This window comes from Takifugu flavidus, chromosome 16 (genome assembly GCF_003711565.1).
Source record: "Takifugu flavidus isolate HTHZ2018 chromosome 16, ASM371156v2, whole genome shotgun sequence".
Classification (NCBI taxonomy): Eukaryota; Metazoa; Chordata; class Actinopteri; order Tetraodontiformes; family Tetraodontidae; genus Takifugu; species Takifugu flavidus.
The window spans coordinates 4,981,713-5,002,412 of NC_079535.1; the positions used below are offsets into that span (position 1 = coordinate 4,981,713).

Sequence of the window (20,700 nt, forward strand, 5' to 3'; positions counted from 1 at the left end):
GTTTGCGCCAAAGCTAGCATGCTAAGGCGACCCGACGCTGCACAAACTGCATTTTCTTTGGGGTCTAAACACGTGTTGGTCGGCTTTTCTGTGCAGCTCGACCTCCCAGTGGACGATCTGCTTCCCTCAACCGCTAACCAAAGTAGCTAGGTGTGAGTCGAGCTCAGATATTGGGTTTAGCACGCTTTAATTGGACTAAGTAGAGTTTTAGTTACATCACCTCGCTATTAAAGTACCATGGACTCATGCTGGGGACACCCAGGCCCACCCCTGGGGAGGTTTGGGGGTCACAAGTGCCCCTCTTGTATTACAATCATGCAAAACCCCCAAATTAGACCCGACATGTTTCGGTTTATTAGCTATGTTTGCTATAATGATCAGATTAACGCTCGAATCTGGCGAGCGCGCCAATAGACGTGTCACGCAAGGCCCGAATTCGAAGGCACGCAGAAAAGTACTTGAACTTGAGCGAAGTCGAGCAAAAACTGCGTCGCTGCGGCTTTAAGAAGCCCCCACCGAACCGGCAGCAGGGGGGGCGTGAGCGGAATCCAGGAACAGCGATTGAAAAAAAAAAAAAAAAAAAAAAAAAAAAAGCTCCACCAGCGGACGGTTTCAAGTCCCCCCCGGCTGAAACCCTGCCTGATTTGTGGGGACGCAGAAAAAAAGGAAACCGGAGCGGAGAGAGTGAGCGGCGAAGAGGGAGACAGCACTGGCCGGGTAGCTATGGAGATAGGAGGTCTCCCTGGTAGCTCTCTTTGACAGGTGTCCCGTGGGATAAAACAAAGTGTCCGAACTGCCTCCAAGATGTACGGCAAGGGTAAAGGAGCCGTGGTGCCCTCCGACAGCCAAGCGAGAGAAAAGTAAGTGGTTGCCGCACTGTCACGGAGAGCCAGCCGGGGAGAGCGGAGCTAGCTGGCTAAAGTTGCTAACTGACGTGAGGCGCCCCGGCGGGACCCCGCATGTTCCGGGGAGCTCTTTACGGCGCCCGAGCGGGTCTTAAAAGTGATGCCGCGGTAGTTGGGGGGGGGGGACGTGTCGGCCGCTCCGGGGACCGCGTCCGCCTCCCCCCCGCCCCCCGTCCCTCCGCTGACTTGACCCGGGCACGGCGGCTAAGTTAGCGGCTAGCAGCGCTGCCAGCTCCGCTCTTGTTTCTTTGTAACGCGAAGCGCCGAGTGTGGCAGCTCCGGCCGACCGACTTGCACCACTCGTGCACGTGTTTGATCCCGATGAGGCAGGGTTGTGCGCCCCCCCCTCACGCACCTCCGCGCCCGGGCTGCCTCCTGCGGGAGCGTCGGTGCGGTTCCCCACTCCGGGTCCCGTCTCGGTGCGGAGGGAACAATGCGCGGCGGAGCATTGTAGCTAGCTGGCTTTGTGTCGCCCCGCTGAAGCCGCCGGTAAAAATAGAATGCAGCTGTTTGCAGGGGCTTTTGTCCCGGTCCGAGCGGCGGGACCCTTTCTGCTATTGTTCCTCGGTGCTACTCTCGCCCGTGGCCGCGGGTCCGTGCGGGGGAGCCGCCGCTGCGAGCTCCGGGGCAGCGGAGCTGCGCCTCAGAACTTTTGTGGCCCGGGCACGTTTCGCTCAGGCAGCCCGAGTTGAGCCGCCCAGCGGCGGGGAGAAGCGGCTCCGAGCAGGGGCTGGTTGAGGGGGACCCAGGTGACGAGAGTCGGGCACCTGGGTGAGATCGGTGCGCGGTGGGCTCGCAGACCTCCGGTCCCTTTGTTTGCTCGCCTCCACCTCGATGCCTGTTGTTCGCCCCGGAGATCCACGCTCGCACTTCCAGCTTTCACTGACCTGCTCCAGCTGATCTGGAACCAGGCTCCAGATCCAGTCATCTCCATCCCGGGAGCGCCGGGAACTTGGCCCCATCCCCAAAGCTGCAGGCACCTTGTTTGGTTTCCCAAAGTCGAGGTGCACCGGTGGAGGCTTGTGCTGCAGTCGTGGGTTCGGAACCAGCGTTGCCCACCAACTGGTGGGACCGGTCAGCAAACTGGGCTGCTGGAGGCTCGGCAGCCTGCAGAAGAGCAGCAGCTTCTCTAAATTTAAGCGTCCCTCTCTTTTCGCTCCGTTCTTAAAGTTTCGATCGCCTGATTCCTTCCTCCATCCACCTCCTGCCCCTCCGGTCCGAGCCCGCCTCGGTCCGAGCCCGCCTCGGTCCGAGCCCGCCTCGGTCCGAGCCCGCCTCGGTCCTGCAGCTTCTCCACCCGTCGTGGGCTGCTGAATTATTCAGGCGGCCTGGAGCAGCTGCTCTCAGGGCTGAGAGACGGAGGAGATGGGAAGCAGGCCGGGCCGGCTTCGAGAGCCTCGGACAGGACGTCAGGTGTGCTGATGGCGCACGCCGCGGACGTCGCCGGTGGGAGCACGCCGGGATGTCCCGCCGTGGAATGTAAGGAGGGCAGAGGGGCGGGAGGTCAGGGGGTCACCTCAGACGGCGTGAGGGAGGACGGCGAAGCCCCCGAAGAGGTTCTCCGTCCGGTAAAAAGTGGGAAGAAGCTGCTGATTATCCACCTGTGCAGGTGTTTCCGCCTCTGATGCCTCAAACGTTAACTTTAAGACGCGCTCGTGGAAGTGGGCATGAACGAGAAGGGAAAACCTCCGAGGAAACTGTTGCTCTGACCGCGTGATGCGTCCGTACGGCGCCTCGATAACGACCTTATATTGTGTTTCTCTCCGCCTCTCTCAAACTTCACCTCCTTGTTCTGCCAGCTAGCTTGCGCGCCTTAATTATGCAGCGGTCCAGGTGCGCGCACACGCAACCCGCGAGCACGAAAACACGCATGCGCCGCACATAAAAATTTCATCGAAGGGCTCTGAGGGGCGGGACTCCCACAGCAACCGTGTCCACGTCATCAGACCGCCGTGGCCACCCGGAGGATCGTGTTTGACCGCTGTCAGCCGCACCTGAACAGGTTACCGGCGCGCCTGCTGATGCTGGGATGCTTCCGCCGGCGGAGGGGGCGTGGCACGGCGTGCAGCGGTGCTCGTTGCCTCCAGGCTCCTGGAAGATCTTCGGCTTCGTCGGGATCTGCTCTGCTGAAACAGGCGACCTGATCCTGGTGCTTCCAGGAGTTTTCCTGATCATTTTTACAGTAGAGCTGTTGACCATTGACCACTGAGCCCCTTCCGCCCCCCGACCACCACCACCACCATTGTAACCTGGCGATTTGTGGTCTGGAAAGTCAAATTTACTGCCTGGATTCCTAATGGCTGCCTAGCAACAAAGGATGCTAGCAACAAGGAAGCTGGATAAATGAGGGTTTAGTGGATGTGTGGTTATATGGCTGCGTAAAAGTCTACGACGGGGGCGTCACAGGCGGCACTTCCTGTTCCCTCAACGCTCTACCTGGCACCTTGTTTCTGATTGGCTGCTCAGACGGGCCCGTTTACGCAACTCGGACTGGTTTTCCTGATCCCAAAGTTGTATTTGAAGCCAAAGAAACCCAGCAGAATTCAAATCTTGGAATGGATACTCTGGGAACTCTGGTCAGTAGAGGTGTTTGTCCTCCCTCGCTGTAGGTGGCAGCATGCAGAGTCACCTGTGTCTGTTGCTGCTGTCTGTTGCTGGCGTGCGTCCGGCGAGGAGCCTTTCAGCGCTGATGGGAAGGCGCCGTTGCCATAGTAAATTTGAAGCCAGAGGTTTAAAAACAAAAGAGCACAGCAACCTAATTACCTCCAAAGCGTGTTTGATCGATCAGCCCATTGACTAATGATGGAGGGGGGGGGGGGTGTGACCACGTCCTTCCCATTAGGACCTTATTGGTCTGCTCCTGGCACAGAGGACGCCGTCATCTCCACCCCGCTGGTCGATTGATAGTCCATTAACAGCCTATTAAACAAGACTCGGCCGAGGCGTTGGGAGCAGCGAGGGGACGACGGGGGCTTCCCCCTCGGCGCCGTGGCTCCGGGGCGTGTTGGCGCACCCCTGGAGGTTACCATCGTTAGCATTTCGTGACAAATTCTGGGGAAAATTCTTGGCAAAAGCTGCGAGGTTTAGTTGTGCTGGCGCTTCACGACAACAGTGAAAAGAGCGACCGAACGGCCTGAATCTGCAAACGCTGCTCACGAACCTCAGATGACCGTGATGGACAGTGGTGACGTGCACAGCGCACGCCTGGGAACAACAACTCCGGCCGACCACACACGTGCTGCTAACGGCTCCTTAAAGCTCCTCCAACCAAATAGGGATTTACTGCATCAACACTCATTGGCCACATTCCTTATATTTGCCGCTAACGTAGCAGCTAACAAAAGATTTTAGTTTTTTTCCATTTCTGGGGACGTCGGCGTATAAACGTGGCCTTGAGTGCAGCAGGAGTTGCCCAAGTTACTCCTGTAGCTTCTCACCCTTCCTGGAAAATATGCTAATCATTTAGTTTACATACTAGGGAAGGAGCTGCTGTGTTGCGCTCTTACGGTGAGGTAACCATGCTAACAAGGCTAAAGGAAGCACAAGCGTGGCCTGCTCATGTTGCATACTGTGCCCATCAAGACGTGGCTCACCCTGTGTGTTTCTGCTCTCCAGGTTGGCTTTATATGTGTACGAGTACCTGCTACATGTGGGAGCACAGAAGTCTGCACAGACCTTCCTGTCCGAGGTGAGACGACGTCCACGACCCGACACAAACTGAAGCTAAACGGGCTCTGGGGGAACGGTGACGCTATGGCGCCGTAAACTGTATATAAGGCGGTGCTGATGTAACGGGATTACAGAGTGTGAAGTGCTGCATCAATTTTTAACGGGGTCGACGGCCTCTAAAGTTCCCCCGGATGGTGGGTGGGTTGTTTAGTGCAGACGCTAGATTAGCCCAGGTGAGCCGAGGCGCTCCGGACACCTTCAGACAGACTGATTATATGTTCTTAACCCCGGACCTGCACACATAATCCCCTCGCCGCTGGCTGAACGTGACCTGTGTCCTCCTCTTCTTCTTCTCTGTCCAGATTCGATGGGAGAAGAACATCACGTTAGGGGAGCCCCCAGGATTCCTCCACTCCTGGTGGTGGTGAGTGTCGGCCTCCGTGCTAACTCAGCACTTTGTTTGTCTCGTTAAGGACGCTGACCAGATTAATCTGGACTAGATGCCTCCGGGTTTAGCTTTAGCGCCACCTAGTGGGGTTTAGACGGGTTTAACGTAGACCTGGACGAGGACGGTAGCCTGATAATGTTAAATGCTTGAATGAATGGACGATGACTTCCTGTGGTGGGAGGGGCTTCAGCTGTGGGGTTGACCAGACTCACCCAGGGCGTGACCCCCTCCCTCTCCTTTAGCTCTCTACTCCCTCACCCCCAATCCCTGAAACAATAGATCCAGATGGCTGGGGAATGGAATCTCTCGTTCTTTGCCCTCCCCTCCCCCTCGCCACCCCCCTCATCACCCTTTGTGTGCCGCCCCCCCCCCCAACCTCCCACTTTTGCTCCTTTGTTCATTTGGGAAAAGGATTCTTAGCAGATTAACCCATTGCATTCCATCTCCTTTTGTGCCACCTCACCCACCGCTGTCTTCCTCCTCCTCCACCTTCCTGCAATCTCTGCCCCTGCTTACGATTTGACCTCTGGGGTCACGACCTTTAGCACACACCGGCCGCTTTATTTATTTATTTATTTTCAAATGATCCTTTTGATGAATGGGAATGAGAGAAAAACACGCCGCTCCATGGGTACTGTATGGACCGATGCACGTAGCCACTGCTGGACTGGGCCCAGTGGTGCCGACTGGGCCCAGTTTAGCGTCCCCAGTCAACACATCACGCTGACCTCTTGGGAAAACATGCAGAATCCACATAAGCCCCTTTTCCAGCAACATTTCCCAGAACTTCTATTTCCAGGCATTTGTTTAGCTGGGTTGAAAAGAAAAATCCCGGTAATTGTGTGATTTGTATTTCCACCGCACCACCGATGACATCGGGGGGGGGGGGTCGGACCCGCCGCCGTCGTCTTCTTTAACGTCATTCATTTGTTTAGATTCTCTACTTTTGCTCCGTTTTCCAAACGATCAAAGTCCAAAGCGAAGCTGGCATAGAATCGCAGTTCCATCAATCAGTGTTCAGCAGTGCACCCCCCCCCTCCAAAAATTCCAGGGAATCTGGAAATTCCTACCCTCCTACTAGGTGTGTTTTTAGGAATACTTTGGGGTTGAGGGAATGTGTTTTCCCTGGATAACGTTGGGGGGGAAATAGACTAAGGTCAAACTTTTGGGTAAAAGAGGGAGGAAGTCTTTGGGCGTGGAACCCTCTTGCTATACTTCTGAGGCCTTTAGCGTGCCGGCATTATCCTGGATTGTTGGAGAGGTCGGTTGTGTTTTCAGTTTTCATGAGCAGATGCACGTGGAGCGCCGTGCAGATGCTGACGGATCAGCAGCAATAACAGCAGCACAGACGCTAAACCACGTCGCTTGCAGACGTTCAGGACGGACTTTTGTGTTGGGTTGGGTGATGGAAAATCCCAGTCCGTCCATTCCTCTTGGAAGCCTCCGGAATCACGACGCTGCTGAAATCTGTCGGCTGAGGAACAAATAGTTTAAAAGCCGCGCATGTCCAATTACTGACGTGTAAATGTAGCCTTAAAAGCTCTTAAAAAGAGTAATATTTCCTTTACTTTTCACCTCAGGGCCTTTTCTTACTGCTGAGTCAGACAAATGAACATCAGGCCTTTTGAGCAGCATCAGCAGAACCAGACCAAGGACATGTTTTAATAAAAAGAGAACGAAGGAATAATTTAAAAGCCAGAAGTCAGAGTTTATTCTCATGATAGTGAGACTTCCTGCCTTCTTCTCATTTCTCCTCTTTTCCTGATTTTTACAGTGTAAAGCTACTGTCTGAGATCAGAGGAGCTGCTTTTTCTCCTATTGATACAACATTGTGGGCAAACCAGTCGCTTTTTTTCCCTCCTGGAAGGTTTAACGTCACTGGCCTCAAGTATTTCAAGTATTTTCCTGTTGATGTGTCCTTGAGCAACACTCAGGCTTGTCACATGCCCATAAACCAACGCTGAGCTTTACTTCTCCCTCAGAATTCAGCACCATCATCGTCCCAAAAAGTGACCCAAATAAATCTCAAACTTAATTGTCTCTTATGAGCCCCAGCACCAAAAAATCCAGATGTTTTCCATCAGTCTGCCAGCCTGTGATTGGTCACCGGCCCAGGTTCTGTAGCGCGCCAGGACCGCTTTTCCCTCATCTGTTTAGTTTTTAATGTCCCACTTTAATGAATAAATCAAAGACAAATGATCGCAGATCAAAGGTGAAAACAGTCCGCTGCTAAGGCGATCCTAGCGCGTACGGATCTATATTCTGCTGGCACGTTAGCACACCTGACAAACGCCGCGTGCTAACTCTCACTCACAATCAGGTCTTGGCTTATCGTTGAAGTTCAGGGTAAGTAAATGGATGGAGTCAACAAACGCTCTGTTCCAGTAGGCTCGTGTCTGCGTTTGGAGTGAGTGAGAAGTAGATCGATGAGGGTCGACTCCGGCGTCGTGTCGCTCTCACAGCCACACTCAAGTGTATAAGAGCTGCTTTAAGGGTGCTCCAGAGATAGCCGGAGTGCGCCTATTGGTTATGAATAGCTGTTGTACATTTGCTCCTTTTGTTCCGTTCGCTAACCCTTTGACCTCTCCACTTCCCATCTCCCCTCACTCCATTCCAGCGTGTTCTGGGATCTGTATTGCGCGGCTCCAGACCGAAGGGAGACGTGCGAGCACTCCAGCGAGGCAAAGGCCTTCCATGACTACGTAAGTGACACCACACTCTCTTATCTCCACATGCCGTATCCAGGGGGCATCTGTAAGTCTCACCCAAAGGGTCACGGGCCGCTCCGGCCCAGCCGAGCAGAGGTGAACACGAGCAGCTTTTGGTCCCGTTTGGGAGCAACTTGCTTCTCTTGATGCATCAGCTGCATCATCGCTTGGAACCTGAACTTTCAGCGCCGATGACAAACTGTAGCTGTATTTACATTCCTGTGTTTAAATGTCATGTGTTCTAATTGACACTGTGTGTGTGTGTGTGTGTGTGTGTGTGTATGTGTGTGTGTGTGTGAGTGTGTGTGTGTGTGTGTGTGTGTGTAGGCAGGCTCTAACGGTATAGTGTGTAGAGATAATGGAATAGAGTTCTAATCCGGTAATCCCAGCACTGGGCCGAGGCTAAGCCGGGGATTTGTGTGTGTATGTCTGTGTCAGTGTGTGTGATTGTGTGTTTGTTTTTTTTGGGGGGGGGGCATCTTTGGCAGCCAGCCCAATAGAGAGGAAGCTGGGCGTGATCTCACCCTCTGTGACTGTTCACCCTGTCTGAGGGTGTAGAAATGTAGATTCTTTTTGTGCTGCGAGGTTGTGTGTGTGTGTGTGTGTGTGTGTGTGTGTGTGTGTGTGTGTGCGTGTGCGTGTGTGTGTGTGTGTTCTGATGGTGATAAAGAAGACGGCAGCAGATTAATTTAGGCCCCTCGAGCCCCCCCCCCCAGCTCAGGTTTTTTCTACTTTTTACCAAAAGAATGAAAACACTCAAAAACACAAACCCGGAGTCTTTTGAGGGCCGCGCGATGATGGTGGTTTTCTTCGAGTGCAACTTTTTGACAGTTCCTGGTTTCGGCCGGATGTTTCCAGCGAACTCCCCGAGGAGGTGTTTGGGGAAGGTCCTGCTCGGAGGAGACCACCTGGATGAGCTGTAGGGATCAGATTTCCCATCTTGTCCTTGAAGGCCTTGGAATCTCCTGGAGGAGGTAGCTGGGCTTTCCTGCAGGAGTTGTTGCCCCAGCAACCAGAATAGGAACAGGAACCTTTGTCCAGAAGGCGGAGCTTCAAAACTAGGATTATTACAGACTGAATCGTTGCAACACCGACGGAGCATAAAATAGAAATTGCTGATGGCTTTCTTTGATTCCTGAAGCTCCTGCAGCACATCTGGATGCAGCCTCCTCACCTCTGCAGACATTTATCGCTTCTCTCTCCCTCCTTTTCCTCCCCCCTGGATTTGTGTAATTCCAGTCTTTCCGCCTTCGCGCCGGCATCTTTCCTCCCGTTTTTCCTCTTTCCCGTATCTCTCCATCACCAGCACTGCCTCTCGTCTCCCCCGACTCCCCCTCCAGCTCTGCCCTCTCGCTCCTTCTCTATCTCTTCTCTGACCCCCTCCTCCCTCCCTCCCTCCCTCCCTCCTCTGCTACTACCTCCTTCCCTGAGAGAAGATTGATTGGCTAATCTAACCATTTACCCACAATGCCTAGTGGTATTGAGGAGTAGAGGACAGCTTAAACAGTGTGAAGACACAACAGAGAGATGGAGAAGGTATTTGGAGATGGAGCCGAATGGGCAAGTGTCAAACTGGGGAGGGAAAGTGGGAAATAGTTTTATTTTAATTTAAATACACTTTCCATGACATTTTAGCGTCGGGTAACGGCTAACAAACAGACACGAAGAAGCGTAGCATCGGCAGCGCGGCGCCGAGCACCGTAGGGAAAATAATATTCCTGTTCACGTGTTCTCCAGACTCGGTGTTTCGCCCCTCGCCTCCGTCACGTTGGCCAAGTGGATGTTGTGTCTGGAGCCTGTGTTGGCGCCGTTACCTATCGTGCGCGCGCGTGTGCGCACGTCTTTGTCCGCGTGCTACCCGTCTGCTTCAGTGCTGCTACCTTGGCAGTAGCTTTTGGGGAAATGTGTGCCAGTTTAGAGGACCAGCTGGGCTTCCAGAGAGAGTGCGTGTTTGTGTGTGTATGTGCGTGCGCACGCACTCACTCGTGCATGTGCGTAGTATCAGCCCTATCCTGTTGCTCCAGAGCGAAACGCGCTGTTTGGACCGGCCTGATAAATTAGCCAGATCACCACAGTCAGCTACTTTTCCTCCCATCTCCTCTCTCGCTCCCTCCTGTCTCGTTCCCTTCCTCCCTTCCTCCCTCCCTTCCTCCCTCCCTCACTCTGCGAGTTAAGGACAGCAGGTCGAGGAGACAGTGATGAGGTACATATCAGTGTGAACCAGAATGTAGATTAGTTCCCTCCGAGCAGGGACACACAAATACAGACGCACACCTGCTGTCTCTTCTTACCTCTCCCCTCCCTCCGTCCACTGTTTATGTGTCTGTCTTTATCCCTGTGAAAGGTATCAGGCGGAGGTCAATAATGTGTTGAGCACTATTGATCTGCTTGCTTGGGCCAACGAGCAGCAGCAGGGTGGGAGGGAGGGATCAGTCCTGAGCTCTGTCTCCACACTGTCTTTTCCAGCCTTTTTTACATCAGGTATGAATAAAGCAGTTTGAGAAACCGAGACACGAGATTCTCCATCCATAGTTGGCGTAAAGAACAGCGTTTACATGTGTTTACTCCCTAAAATGGAGAACTTTTGCTTGACTTTAAGTCGGTTTACAGAAATTTTGGGTTTGTCTTTCATGAATTCTGATTACCGGCTCATTTCAAAAGCCCCTATAAAAAACCTCCTGTAAAACTCCAGAAGCCTCGAGGGTCATGATGGTGGTGCTGAGGCTGAATGTATTTGAACTCTGGGAGACTTTAAATTTGTGGCTCTCCTCCACAGTGGTGGGAAGCCGTGAAGATGTAGCTCGCAGTGTAAATATTCCCAGACATTTGAAAGCGAATCTCTCGGGTTTTGTCGCGTTTTCACTCTCGATAAAAGAAGCGTATTCTTCTTCTTGCCGTGGCGTGTCTGGCATTAAAGCCTTTTAAGTTGTGCCTCCTGTGCGCACTTAGTCTTCCCGTTCAGTCTGGCTGGAAATGAATAATTCAAGATTCCTACACGGGAAAAAAATAAAATCAAAACACAGGGTTCTTATATCAACTAATTAGCAGCACTAATGTCTGCTGGAAATTGTGTTTCCTTTGCTCGGTGCGTACGGGTGATCTGCTCGTCTGGAGCTGTCGTCGTTTACCTGCATCACAAGTCAGAGAGACAAATTCCTTCAGATTTACTCCAATAAATCGGGTTATTCCGATTCAGGGAGGAGGCCCCCCCATCCCAAGGTTTCCCGACAGTATCGGTGGAGGTCGGCGGTACTGCAGGCGCCGTGGCACAAACTTGGAAAAGAAAGCGCCGGTGGATGTTTTTGTATTTCCCCAGGCTGATGGGTTTTAATAAAGGCCAGCTGCATTCTAAATCTACCTCTGCTCCAGGAAACTGACCTCCGTTTATAAAGTCTATAAATTAGCAAATTACCGACCTACTAATCAGATTATTAATAATCAATAACCACCAAACTGTTGAGGACTGAAGAAAATGTTCCTCAGGGTCGCTCGTTCATTCCCTCCATCCTCTATCTCACTCTTCCTTCACTCCCTCTCTCACTCCTAGAGCGGGGGATGCCAGGGGGACAGAGTGCAGATAGGACCTGTCTCCATAGCAACAGCTTCTGCCAAGCCGCTGACACCCCAGCGGGGGGGCCAAGGGAAGGAGAGGTTCTGATGGGGGGGAATGACGAGGGGTTTGGTTGGGGTAACCGGGAGAAGGTGCGGGATTTATGGGGGGTAAAGCGAAAGGGGGGGGTCATTCTAGAGGGTAGGATGGAGCAAAAAGTGTAGAAGAAGAGAAGGAGGCAGCCAACCCTGTTCCCTCTCAGGGGACTCGGTGGTCTGCTCATGTTCACTAGCATGATTAGCATAAAGACTGGGGGGAGGTGTGTGTGTGTGTGTGTGTGTCTCTCTGTGTGTGTGTGTGTGTGTGTGTGTGTGTGTCTCTGTCTGTGTGTGTCTCTGTGTGTGTGTCTCTGTGTGTCTGTGTGTGTCTCTGTGTGTGTGTGTGTCTCTGTGTGTGTGTGCATGCATGTATGTCTGTGTGCTCCTCATAGACGAGCAACGGCGGGTGTTTTGTGTGTAATTGCAAGCATGCGTTGTTGTCCAAGCACATTGTGTCACATGTATGCAGCGAGTCAGTTAGTGTGTGTGTGTGTGTGTGTGTGCGCGTGTGCGCGCTCACGTGCGTGCCTGCCTGGTCTTAAACCTCTCCGCTCCTCTGCTCCTGCAGCCTGCGGTTCCCTCCTCTCCTTCCTCTCCGCTCAGCTGCTCCACCTTCTAAGCCTGTGATGCAACTCTTTGTGCGCTGGTGTGTTTGTCTGCGTTAGCGTGCGTTTGTGTGTTTGTTGCGTGCTTATGTAAGCTCTGAACATGCGTCTCTGTCTATCTGTGCTGACAAGAATACAGTTATATCATGTTTAACTCTCGGACTGAATTATTCAACCCGTCTGCTCTAAATTCTCCTTCTGTTTTCCTCTTGTTTGACTCAACAAATCAGGTGAAATTTAGCTGCTAATCTGCTTCATCAGCAAAAAAGTTGTCTTGGCTCAATTAAAGAAATAAACTAAGAATTAGGTTAAGTTGACTGTGACCTGCGCATCAGCCACAACAGCCTTGAGAGGTCTGATGTGGCTGACTGGCTTATTTTAGCCAGCATAGAGGAACAGAACAGCCCCCAGTCCCATTCTGGGTGGGTGGCTGCGTTTGTGACCAGCAGCCTCACAAGAAGTCTGTTTGATAGGCAGCTAAATGATCGAACGGGCTCTTTTGTTCTTTTGAAGTGTTGATAATACGATCAATATTGTCAATTGATGAGGGCTGATATGAATTCAGCTGCTTTCGTCTCTGCTTTGAACTCACACAAGTTTCATGAATTGTCTTTTTTTCGAGGTGTTCTCTCTATCTTTGAGAAGGGCTAAACGGGCTAAAGTTTGGGCAGGGGGGGCAGTTCATGAGGTGCGGGGGTGTTGCTGTGAATGATTGCAGGTGGAGCCACTGCCCCCTATTGTCACCTCCTGTCCACTGCAGCCTGAAACCATAAAGCCTATAAAATCATGTAAACGAGTGTCTGTTGATTTGTTCCAGAGCGCGGCGGCGGCGCCCAGCCCAGTGATGGGCAACATGCCCCCCAACGACGCCATGCCAGGTGGTCCCATGCCCCCGGGCTTCTTCCAGGTACTCCCCGCCCCCTCCGCCGCCACACTGCTCACTCCTCCATCCCTTCATTACCATCAGCACACTCTGACCTCTTCTCTCCATCCATTACAAAAACAAACATTCTTTTATTCTATATTCTAATGCTATATGTTATCAACAAACCAGAGCAGATTAATAGCTACAGGATATATTCTAAACTGATTTATATTTGCATTTCCGTCCCGTCTTTATTGGCTATAAAGTTCGGCCTCGCTCAGTTATCAAGTCCCAGACTTGAGAAATAAACTCGACTCCTCTTTCTTTGACACCTTTCCAAGCACATTTTTATCTCACTCTGGATATTTAAATGCACCCGAGCTTCACACACTCCTTCATCTGCGGCCCGTCGAGCCAAACGCCGTGACTCAGCCATCCCGCATTCATCAACTCCTCCATCTCCATCACTTGTCTGTGACCCATCCCGGCTGTGCGGGAAGGCTTTTGGTGTGGGGGATGACCGTCTGAAGATGGACGAGTGCACACACGGGTGTACAGGCGCACATTCACAAACAAGCTCAGGCACATCCTGCGCCATGTGATGGACAGCACTGGCATTTGGTATGAGACATGATAAGGGAGGAGGGGGGGGTGAATAAGAGGAGGAGCGGGGAAGATCAGTGCCACCAGGATTCTGCTACCTACCTCCCCACTGTTTGCCTGTTGAGGAGTTGGTATGGCGCAATAGGTTCTGTGTGTGTTTGTGGGGGGGGGATTAGCGAGAGTAACACTGTGAATAAGCAAGAGTGGGGGGAGGGAGAGGGTGAGGAGAGAAACATGGACGTGCTATTTATAACGCTGGTGGGGGTGTGAGATGGTTGAGTGTGTGTTGCGTTCAAGGATTTTTGCTTTTCCCGTAAATATGGCATTTCTTTATAATCTGGTGCCAATCCAGAATATTATCTGATTAATTATCTATATTAAATATCTGTCACCTAATGTCTTTTTCCCTACAACAGTGTGCTGTGAAACCACGGTTTACAGAGTGAAAATCAGGAGTGGTGCAGTTGTAACTCTTACAGGATTATTTATTAGGGGTCCTTAACCTCTCGGCTTGGGTTCAGGGGTCAACAGTAAAGCAGCAGCCCGTCAGAAGCTGAAGGGCTGTTTTGATGCAGGCAGCAATATCTCAGTTATACAGATGTGAGATTAAATAGGCTTGCACAAAGTTTATTTTTGTTCGTGTCATCTTTTGGATTAGACCTTTTCTTCGTTGCCTTCCTGCTGCAGAGTTTGCCAACATTGCCCCCGCGTGGCGGACATGATCATTACACAGGTTGAAGCCGTCTAACAACGATTAGTTTCGCTGGTTAATCAAATAAAATTGATCTGGCCTTTAAATCTCCGGGTTTTAATCTAAGTGGAGGTTTAAAACGATCTCCAGACCATCTCGCCGCTCTTCTTGCACCTCTTCTTACAGCCCCCCCACTTAAAACTCCCTTTTCCGTCTTCCCTTTTCTGATCCCCGTAACCCCTCCAGGTATAAATCCCGCCCCCATCATTTGGGCCCACCACTCTCTGATATCGCTCTTCTTTTTTAAAGGGACCACCCGGCTCTCAGCAGTCCCCCCATGCACAGCCCCCCCCACACAACCCCAGCAACCCCATGATGGGACCCCATGGCCAGGTAAGATGCAAACACTTTCTCTCACACACCCCTCTCTCTTCCATTCCCTCTAACCCCCCCCCCCTTGCCCCCAAACAACGCCTTTTATCTCTCGTTCACCACTCACACACACCGTCTTCTGCTGCTGCTCCTGCTGACACCCCAGGTCTCCCCCCATTAGCTCGGGGTCTGTTCTCGCTAACTCCTCGTAGATGTCAGCCCCCTCCGGTCGCCACTTCCTTTTATGAAAGCCGAGCATCCGGAGGCAGCGGGGCCCGCTCCTCGCCGAGGCCCGGCGTCGGCCGTCCCTGTGTGGGATTAATAATTCACTGCTTGCCCCACCCCCTGAAGCAGCCTGTGGGGGGTTGCACAATTCTCTGCTCCTCCACACTCGACACACAGACTCTCTGTTCCACTGCTCCTGCACATTATAAATAAAACAGTGGTCATGTGTGCGTAGAAGAAAAAAAACAGGTTTTCAGATTTAAAATAAACAGATTACAGTTGAATCTACTGAGAAAAGCGCACGTTCACTGGATTCAGCCTTAAAACTTGTCCAGAACAGTAGCTCCACACGCCTGCGGAGGCAATCTTAGCCGCCCAGCTCTTCATTCTTGTGGTTTCTGGTTTCCGACTTGTGTTCGAGAGAGTGAGGACACGCTTCCTGTACACTTTTGGACGGCGTTGACTGGCCCGAATCGTCTCGTACGACGCCAGGTAGACCGCAGGCAGAGTCGGTTTACACCGCAGGCGGGGAAAGCGGCGCGAGGGCCGTGTGTATTATGAGAGGGAAAGGATACGGCGGGCGGGGTGTTTTTATGTGTGGATGGTCTTTCTCAGTCATCCTCCATTCTCCAACCACAGTGGTCATCTGTGCGTCCTCGCTCCGTCCTCTGCCAGTGGCCTTGGATTCATCAGTAATCAAGATGTCTCTGTCCTGTCTTGTTTTTCCTGCAGCCTTTCATGTCACCGAGGTATCCAGGTGGACCGCGCCCCTCGCTGCGAATGCCAAATCAGGTACGTAAGGTTGTTTTTCCTCAGTTTTCTTCATGTGCTGACGTGTCATCATCATTTTCTGCCCAGATCGTGTGTTAATCTCCGTCCTTATTCTGTGTTTCGCCAGCCTCCAGGAGGAATCCCTGGATCTCAGCCTCTCCTGCCAAACAGTTTGGACCCCACAAGACCGCAGGGTGAGACTGGTGCTGTGTGGATTGATTCCATCTGGTCTGGTTAGGGGTGAGGGGGGGTGCCGGTGATTTTAGCTTCAGATTAAGGGGACTAGGAGGGTTAAACTAATGAGATTAGGACGAAGAGCAGTCTGCAGGATGTCTTAATTCCTGACTCCTAAGAGATGAGGCCACCATATGTAGCTTTGACTTGAGCCTCGGTGCGTTCTGTTCTTGCAGGGCATCCCAACATGGGCGGACCGATGAGGATGAACCCCCCTCGAGGAATGGCCATGGGCCCACAGGTACGGCCACCCTGGAAACCACAGGAGCTGTGGGACTGTTGTGTTTCAGTCAGTCTTGACTGGACTGAGTCTGCAATAAAAACCATGAGGGACATTTCTCCTCACCCTTCTATTTACATCCTGTCTTTATAGAATTATGGAGGAATGAGGCCTCCCCCCAACTCCATGGGGGGGCCGATGCCAGGAATGAACATGTGAGTTTAAACTTTTCATACCTCTGTTGACGTATAACTGCCCTGCTGGGTGAATTTATTATTTTTCCCTAATTTTAAGGGGTCCTGGAGGAAGAGGGCCTTGGCCAGGACCTAATACCAACTCTGTGAGTCAGGTTTTTAATCTTTTAAACTGTTTTAATCAGCAAATAGAGTTTATTATAGTGCCTGAAACACTTGAAATCAATATGGATTGTCATGTTTCCTGATCCCTCTCGTCGCCATTGCAGATAGCCTACTCCTCTTCATCACCAGGGAATTATGTGGTGAGTTAATCTGAGACCACAGCAGCTCTTTTCACCTCTTACCTCGCCGTTATAATGTTGTTGTTTTTTTCCCTCTGCTCGCTCTCCAGGGTCCGCCAGGCGGAGGAGGCCCTCCCGGAACTCCCATCATGCCCAGCCCAGGTGGTGCGTCACCCATTTATGTTCGCTCGTGTTTGCGCACTATTGAAGCATCGGTGTTTCCCGTATTTTACGTTTGTTTTGAACAAAAAAAAAAGAATAAAGTTTTGGTTTCTGCGCAGATTCGACCAACTCCAGCGAAAACATCTATACGATGATGAACCCTATCGGGCCGGGAGGCAACAGACCCAACGTGAGTGACGCATGACCTAAGGAAAGTGTTTCCTAAATGAAGAATGACTGAAAGTCTTCATCTTCTCTTCCCCCAGTTCCCTATGGGACCTGGGCCTGATGGACCAATGGGAGCCATGGGAGCCATGGAGCCACACCACATGAACGGATCACTAGGTGGGTTGAGGCGCCCCAAAGCCACACCTGAGCTGTTTCTATTTAGATTAAGCTAACTTAGACTCTCCTCCTCCCCCCCCAGGGTCTGGGGACATGGACGGGTTGCCAAAGGTGAGTAAGCATCACATTTCGGGAGCGGTTGTACTTGTCAACAGTACCTATTCAGAATCTCATCGTTTGTGTCCCCTCTCCCCCCAGAGCTCCCCTAACAACATGGGGGGCATGAACAACCCTCCTGGAACGCCGAGAGACGACGGCGAGATGGGTGGAAACTTCTTGAATCCATTCCAAAGCGAAAGTGTGAGTAGAGCGAGTGAATCGCATCTCACGCCCCCTTAACAGTTACCCCTGACGTCCCGACATAACCCGGTGGAAGAATGCAAGCAGAGGGAGGGGGAACCCACCCAGAATCGACCGTGTTGGGTCGTCCAGCAGTTAATTTGACGTATTTAAGCCCCATCATTCAGAACTCGGCAGCCATTTTCCCCTCAGACACCATGAGGTTGCTCCTCCGGGCCATAGACGTTCTGCTTGCATTGTAGCCGCTTTACTAATCACTCAGATTCTCCATCGTAGATCCTCTGTGTCAGTGATCGGCCGCATGGTTCTCTATGAAAAGGTTGTTGGGGTTTTTAGTTGTAGAATAGCTGTTTTAAAGGTGGTTTGGGGCGTCTCTTCTCCTGGGCCTGGACAGCTCAGTGGTGCACAGCAATTAGCCGTTGAGCAGCCATCATCTGAACTATGATCCACAAGATTGAAAGGACTGTTTGTCCTGAGCTCCTGAGGCTGAATGGCTGCTGTATTGATTATTGATTCTGTATTAGAGCTCCTAAAGACTGTGCCTCCTGTAGCTGTGCAGGACTGGGTGTGAGCGCCCTCTGGTGTTTTAATGTTGTCAGTGACGTATCCACTCATCTCTGCCCCCCTCCCCCTCCCCTCTCTCTCTCTTTTCAGTATTCACCCAACATGACGATGAGTGTGTGATTTTTTTAAATTTCCCCGCCCCCCGCCCATTTTGTATTTTTGTTTATGTTCCTCCTGCACCTGATTTTTTTTTTTTTTACTTTTCTAAACTCAAATCGACCTCCTTTCACCTCGGATTGAACCGCCGCACCCTCCTCTGCTGCCCCCGCCCTTCCATATGGGATCTGCCCCCACCCCACCCCACCCCTGCCCTCTCCTCTCCCACTCTCACTCTGGAACTGCACGGCCACACAGCCTTCTGGGACGGCCCTGGAGCACGCCGGGACTCTGATTAAGACGGGCCCTCCCGGACCATGCAAGATGGCTGCCGGTCTGAATAGGAAGTCGCAGAGCAACAGGAAGGGGCTCCTCTCTGACTCTGGCCCCGGACTCCCCGGCTTCCTTTCAGCTTCTAGACAATGAGCGAGGACAAACGGATCGGAGGAGGAGCCGAGGCTACCCAGCCCCCCCCCCCCTTCCCGAGGGGACAATGTCGGGTCGTCTAACAGCTGCCTGGAACCTTCACACGACGCCACTCGGAAGTTCTGAAACAGTTTCACCACCTTTTTTAAGTTTTGTTTCCTCTCGACGGATTCAGTTGAAGGTCGGACGCGTCGTCCTGTCTGACCGCCCACGTTCTTCTGTGTGTACATTTATAACAGAGGTGTTGTGATGATCAGTGAACTTTCTTTCCCCTCATTCTTTTGTGTATGTATTGTATCATGGCTATTTTTATTATTGTACAATTGTTATGAAAACTGTTCTGATATTTTTTAAGATTAATTTCTGAAGGCACATTATGATAAGGAAGCATGTGTGCACGGGAATCGGAACCTTATTGGCTGTGTGATGTGGCTCCCTGTGAGCGCGGCGCCCCCTGCAGGTGATAGTTTAACTTCCACGGTACTGATTGGCCCCTTTTTAAAAAATATATATATATTTCTGATGGTTTAGATAACAATCATTAATCTCTTGCTCATTAATCCAGATTAAGAAGGAAATGGTGGTTTTTTTTCCCCGTAGTGAAATGCACAGCTCTATTTATTTATGTACTTTGAGTTTGTCTTATGAATTGTTACTTTAAGTGTTATCCCTTTTTGTTTTAAACGCAGAACTAGTAGCAACTGTGTAAATATGCAGATCCAGTCAGCAGAGTCTCCTCCACCTGAGCCCCGAAGGTGCTTTTCAAGTTTTTCAGAACAGTCGACCGCTTTGACCTCACTCGTGCTGCTTCCTCCCTCCGCTGCTGCCCACTTCGGTTCAACGTCGCCCTCCCTTTCGCCGCCCCCGCCTCCCGTTCACGTCCTCCGCACACTGTGATGTTCACGTCTCTGCTTCGCGTGCAGCCTGGTTGTTTATTTTTCATTTTAATTTTGATTTTTGCAGCGACACTTCTGGGTGGTTTCGTCATTCTGGTGCTCCGCTATCGGGGGAGGAAGGAGTTCCTTCGTGTACTGTAGTGAGGCTTCCCTTCATCCTTCTCCCCGTCTCTCTGATTTTGTAAACTCCATCTCTTCTTTTTCTTTATTTTGTAAATACTGTAAAATGCATTTTGATATCATTGACATGTATTGATATTTTCAAATCACGGTGACCGTGGGTCAGAAACGTCCTGATTTCACCCATCGGGTGGCGATGAGAACCCAAAATGGAGCTGCTATGGACTTTTTTTTCTTCTCATCACAGACAAACGTGGGATTTTAGTGTGCAGCGGAGCTTTGAGGGGACGAGAAGGGAAGTTCTGAGGGGGTGCACGAACGCCCCGTAGCTCACCGCCACACGTGGTTCCTGTTACAAACACAATAAATCCCCCCCCTTCCCCCCATGTCAATGGTGATGTTTGAATGAGGTTGCCAAAAGCATCGAAACAGGCTTTTATTTTTTAAGTTGAGACGGATACAAGAGGCCAGTTTTTCCAAATCGAACGCTCCTCGGCTGTAGTTCAGCTTCCTCCCCGCCGTCACACCTCAGGCTGAGCAGGACACCATCTCTCTCCAAACAGGGACCAGAGACTCATCTATGAAGGAATTTTTAAAAATCTATTTAAAATAGGGGCAGGATGCATCTTTTTTTTTGTTTTGTTTTGAAAGAGAAATAAGATGTTCTTAAAGGCAGAGCGGGTGCAGGAACAGGCGCTCCCTCCCTGCACTTTTAAGACACTGTTGTATAAAATGCAGTTGAAGTTCTTCCTGTCCTGTAAGTAAAGCCGTCACAACATCGATCATTTCTGTATTTCTATTGTGCTGATGTATAATACTGTAACATTCGGGGGTCGGGGAGGGTTGTCAGAGGATTTGCTTTGGTTTTGTTTTGAGGGAATACTTTTTCTTTGCCCTGTTTCCTCTTGATGACAAAGCAGTATTGAATATGAGGCAGTCTGTCCTTGGGGAGTTGCTTTGTATCTCATGTTAGGGTAGTTTCAGATCCTAAGTGTCTCGTGTAGTAAAATAAGAGGTTCCTTCTTTGTATGTTTCTTTATATTGTAAAGTTTCTTTAGACGGAAAAATGTTGCTTATTTCAGGGGGAAAAGGTGGGAAAACTGCATTGATAATAAATGTAATTTTTTTTTTGTTTGTTTCAATTTTCATCAAGTTGTCGGTCGTTTGCCTGTGTCCCCCTTGTTGTAGATACATATTAAAAACAAATAAAATGACTTCACTCCTTTTTGCCATGAACGCTGCATCATCCTTTGATTATTCGCACTTTATTGCTTCAAAAGATTTACTGGAAATAATTACAATTTGTATTACCACAAATTGTAATTATTTCCAGTAAATGTTTTGAAGAC

The 20,700-nt window shown here is 51.0% G+C and overlaps 1 protein-coding gene across 2 annotated transcripts; it reads left to right on the forward strand.

The window, feature by feature from the left end:
* The first annotated feature begins 622 nt into the window (after nt 1-622).
* Nucleotides 623-20,587, forward strand: zgc:110158 (uncharacterized protein LOC553590 homolog). 2 transcript variants are annotated; one of them, XM_057059558.1, is made up of 18 exons: nt 623-860; nt 4,521-4,593; nt 4,937-4,998; nt 7,640-7,724; nt 12,801-12,890; nt 14,452-14,535; nt 15,472-15,531; nt 15,638-15,704; nt 15,921-15,985; nt 16,118-16,179; nt 16,259-16,304; nt 16,428-16,463; nt 16,553-16,607; nt 16,724-16,794; nt 16,871-16,949; nt 17,032-17,060; nt 17,148-17,249; nt 17,904-20,587. In XM_057059558.1, the coding sequence occupies exons 1-18, from the start codon at nt 805-807 to the stop codon at nt 17,931-17,933; spliced, it is 1,152 nt and encodes a 383-aa protein (XP_056915538.1). In that variant the 5' UTR covers nt 623-804; the 3' UTR covers nt 17,934-20,587. The 2 variants fall into 2 exon arrangements, with proteins under 2 accessions (XP_056915538.1, XP_056915539.1); XM_057059559.1 differs by lacking the exon at nt 14,452-14,535 and having other exon boundaries at nt 624-860.
* The last annotated feature ends 113 nt before the right edge of the window (nt 20,588-20,700 follow it).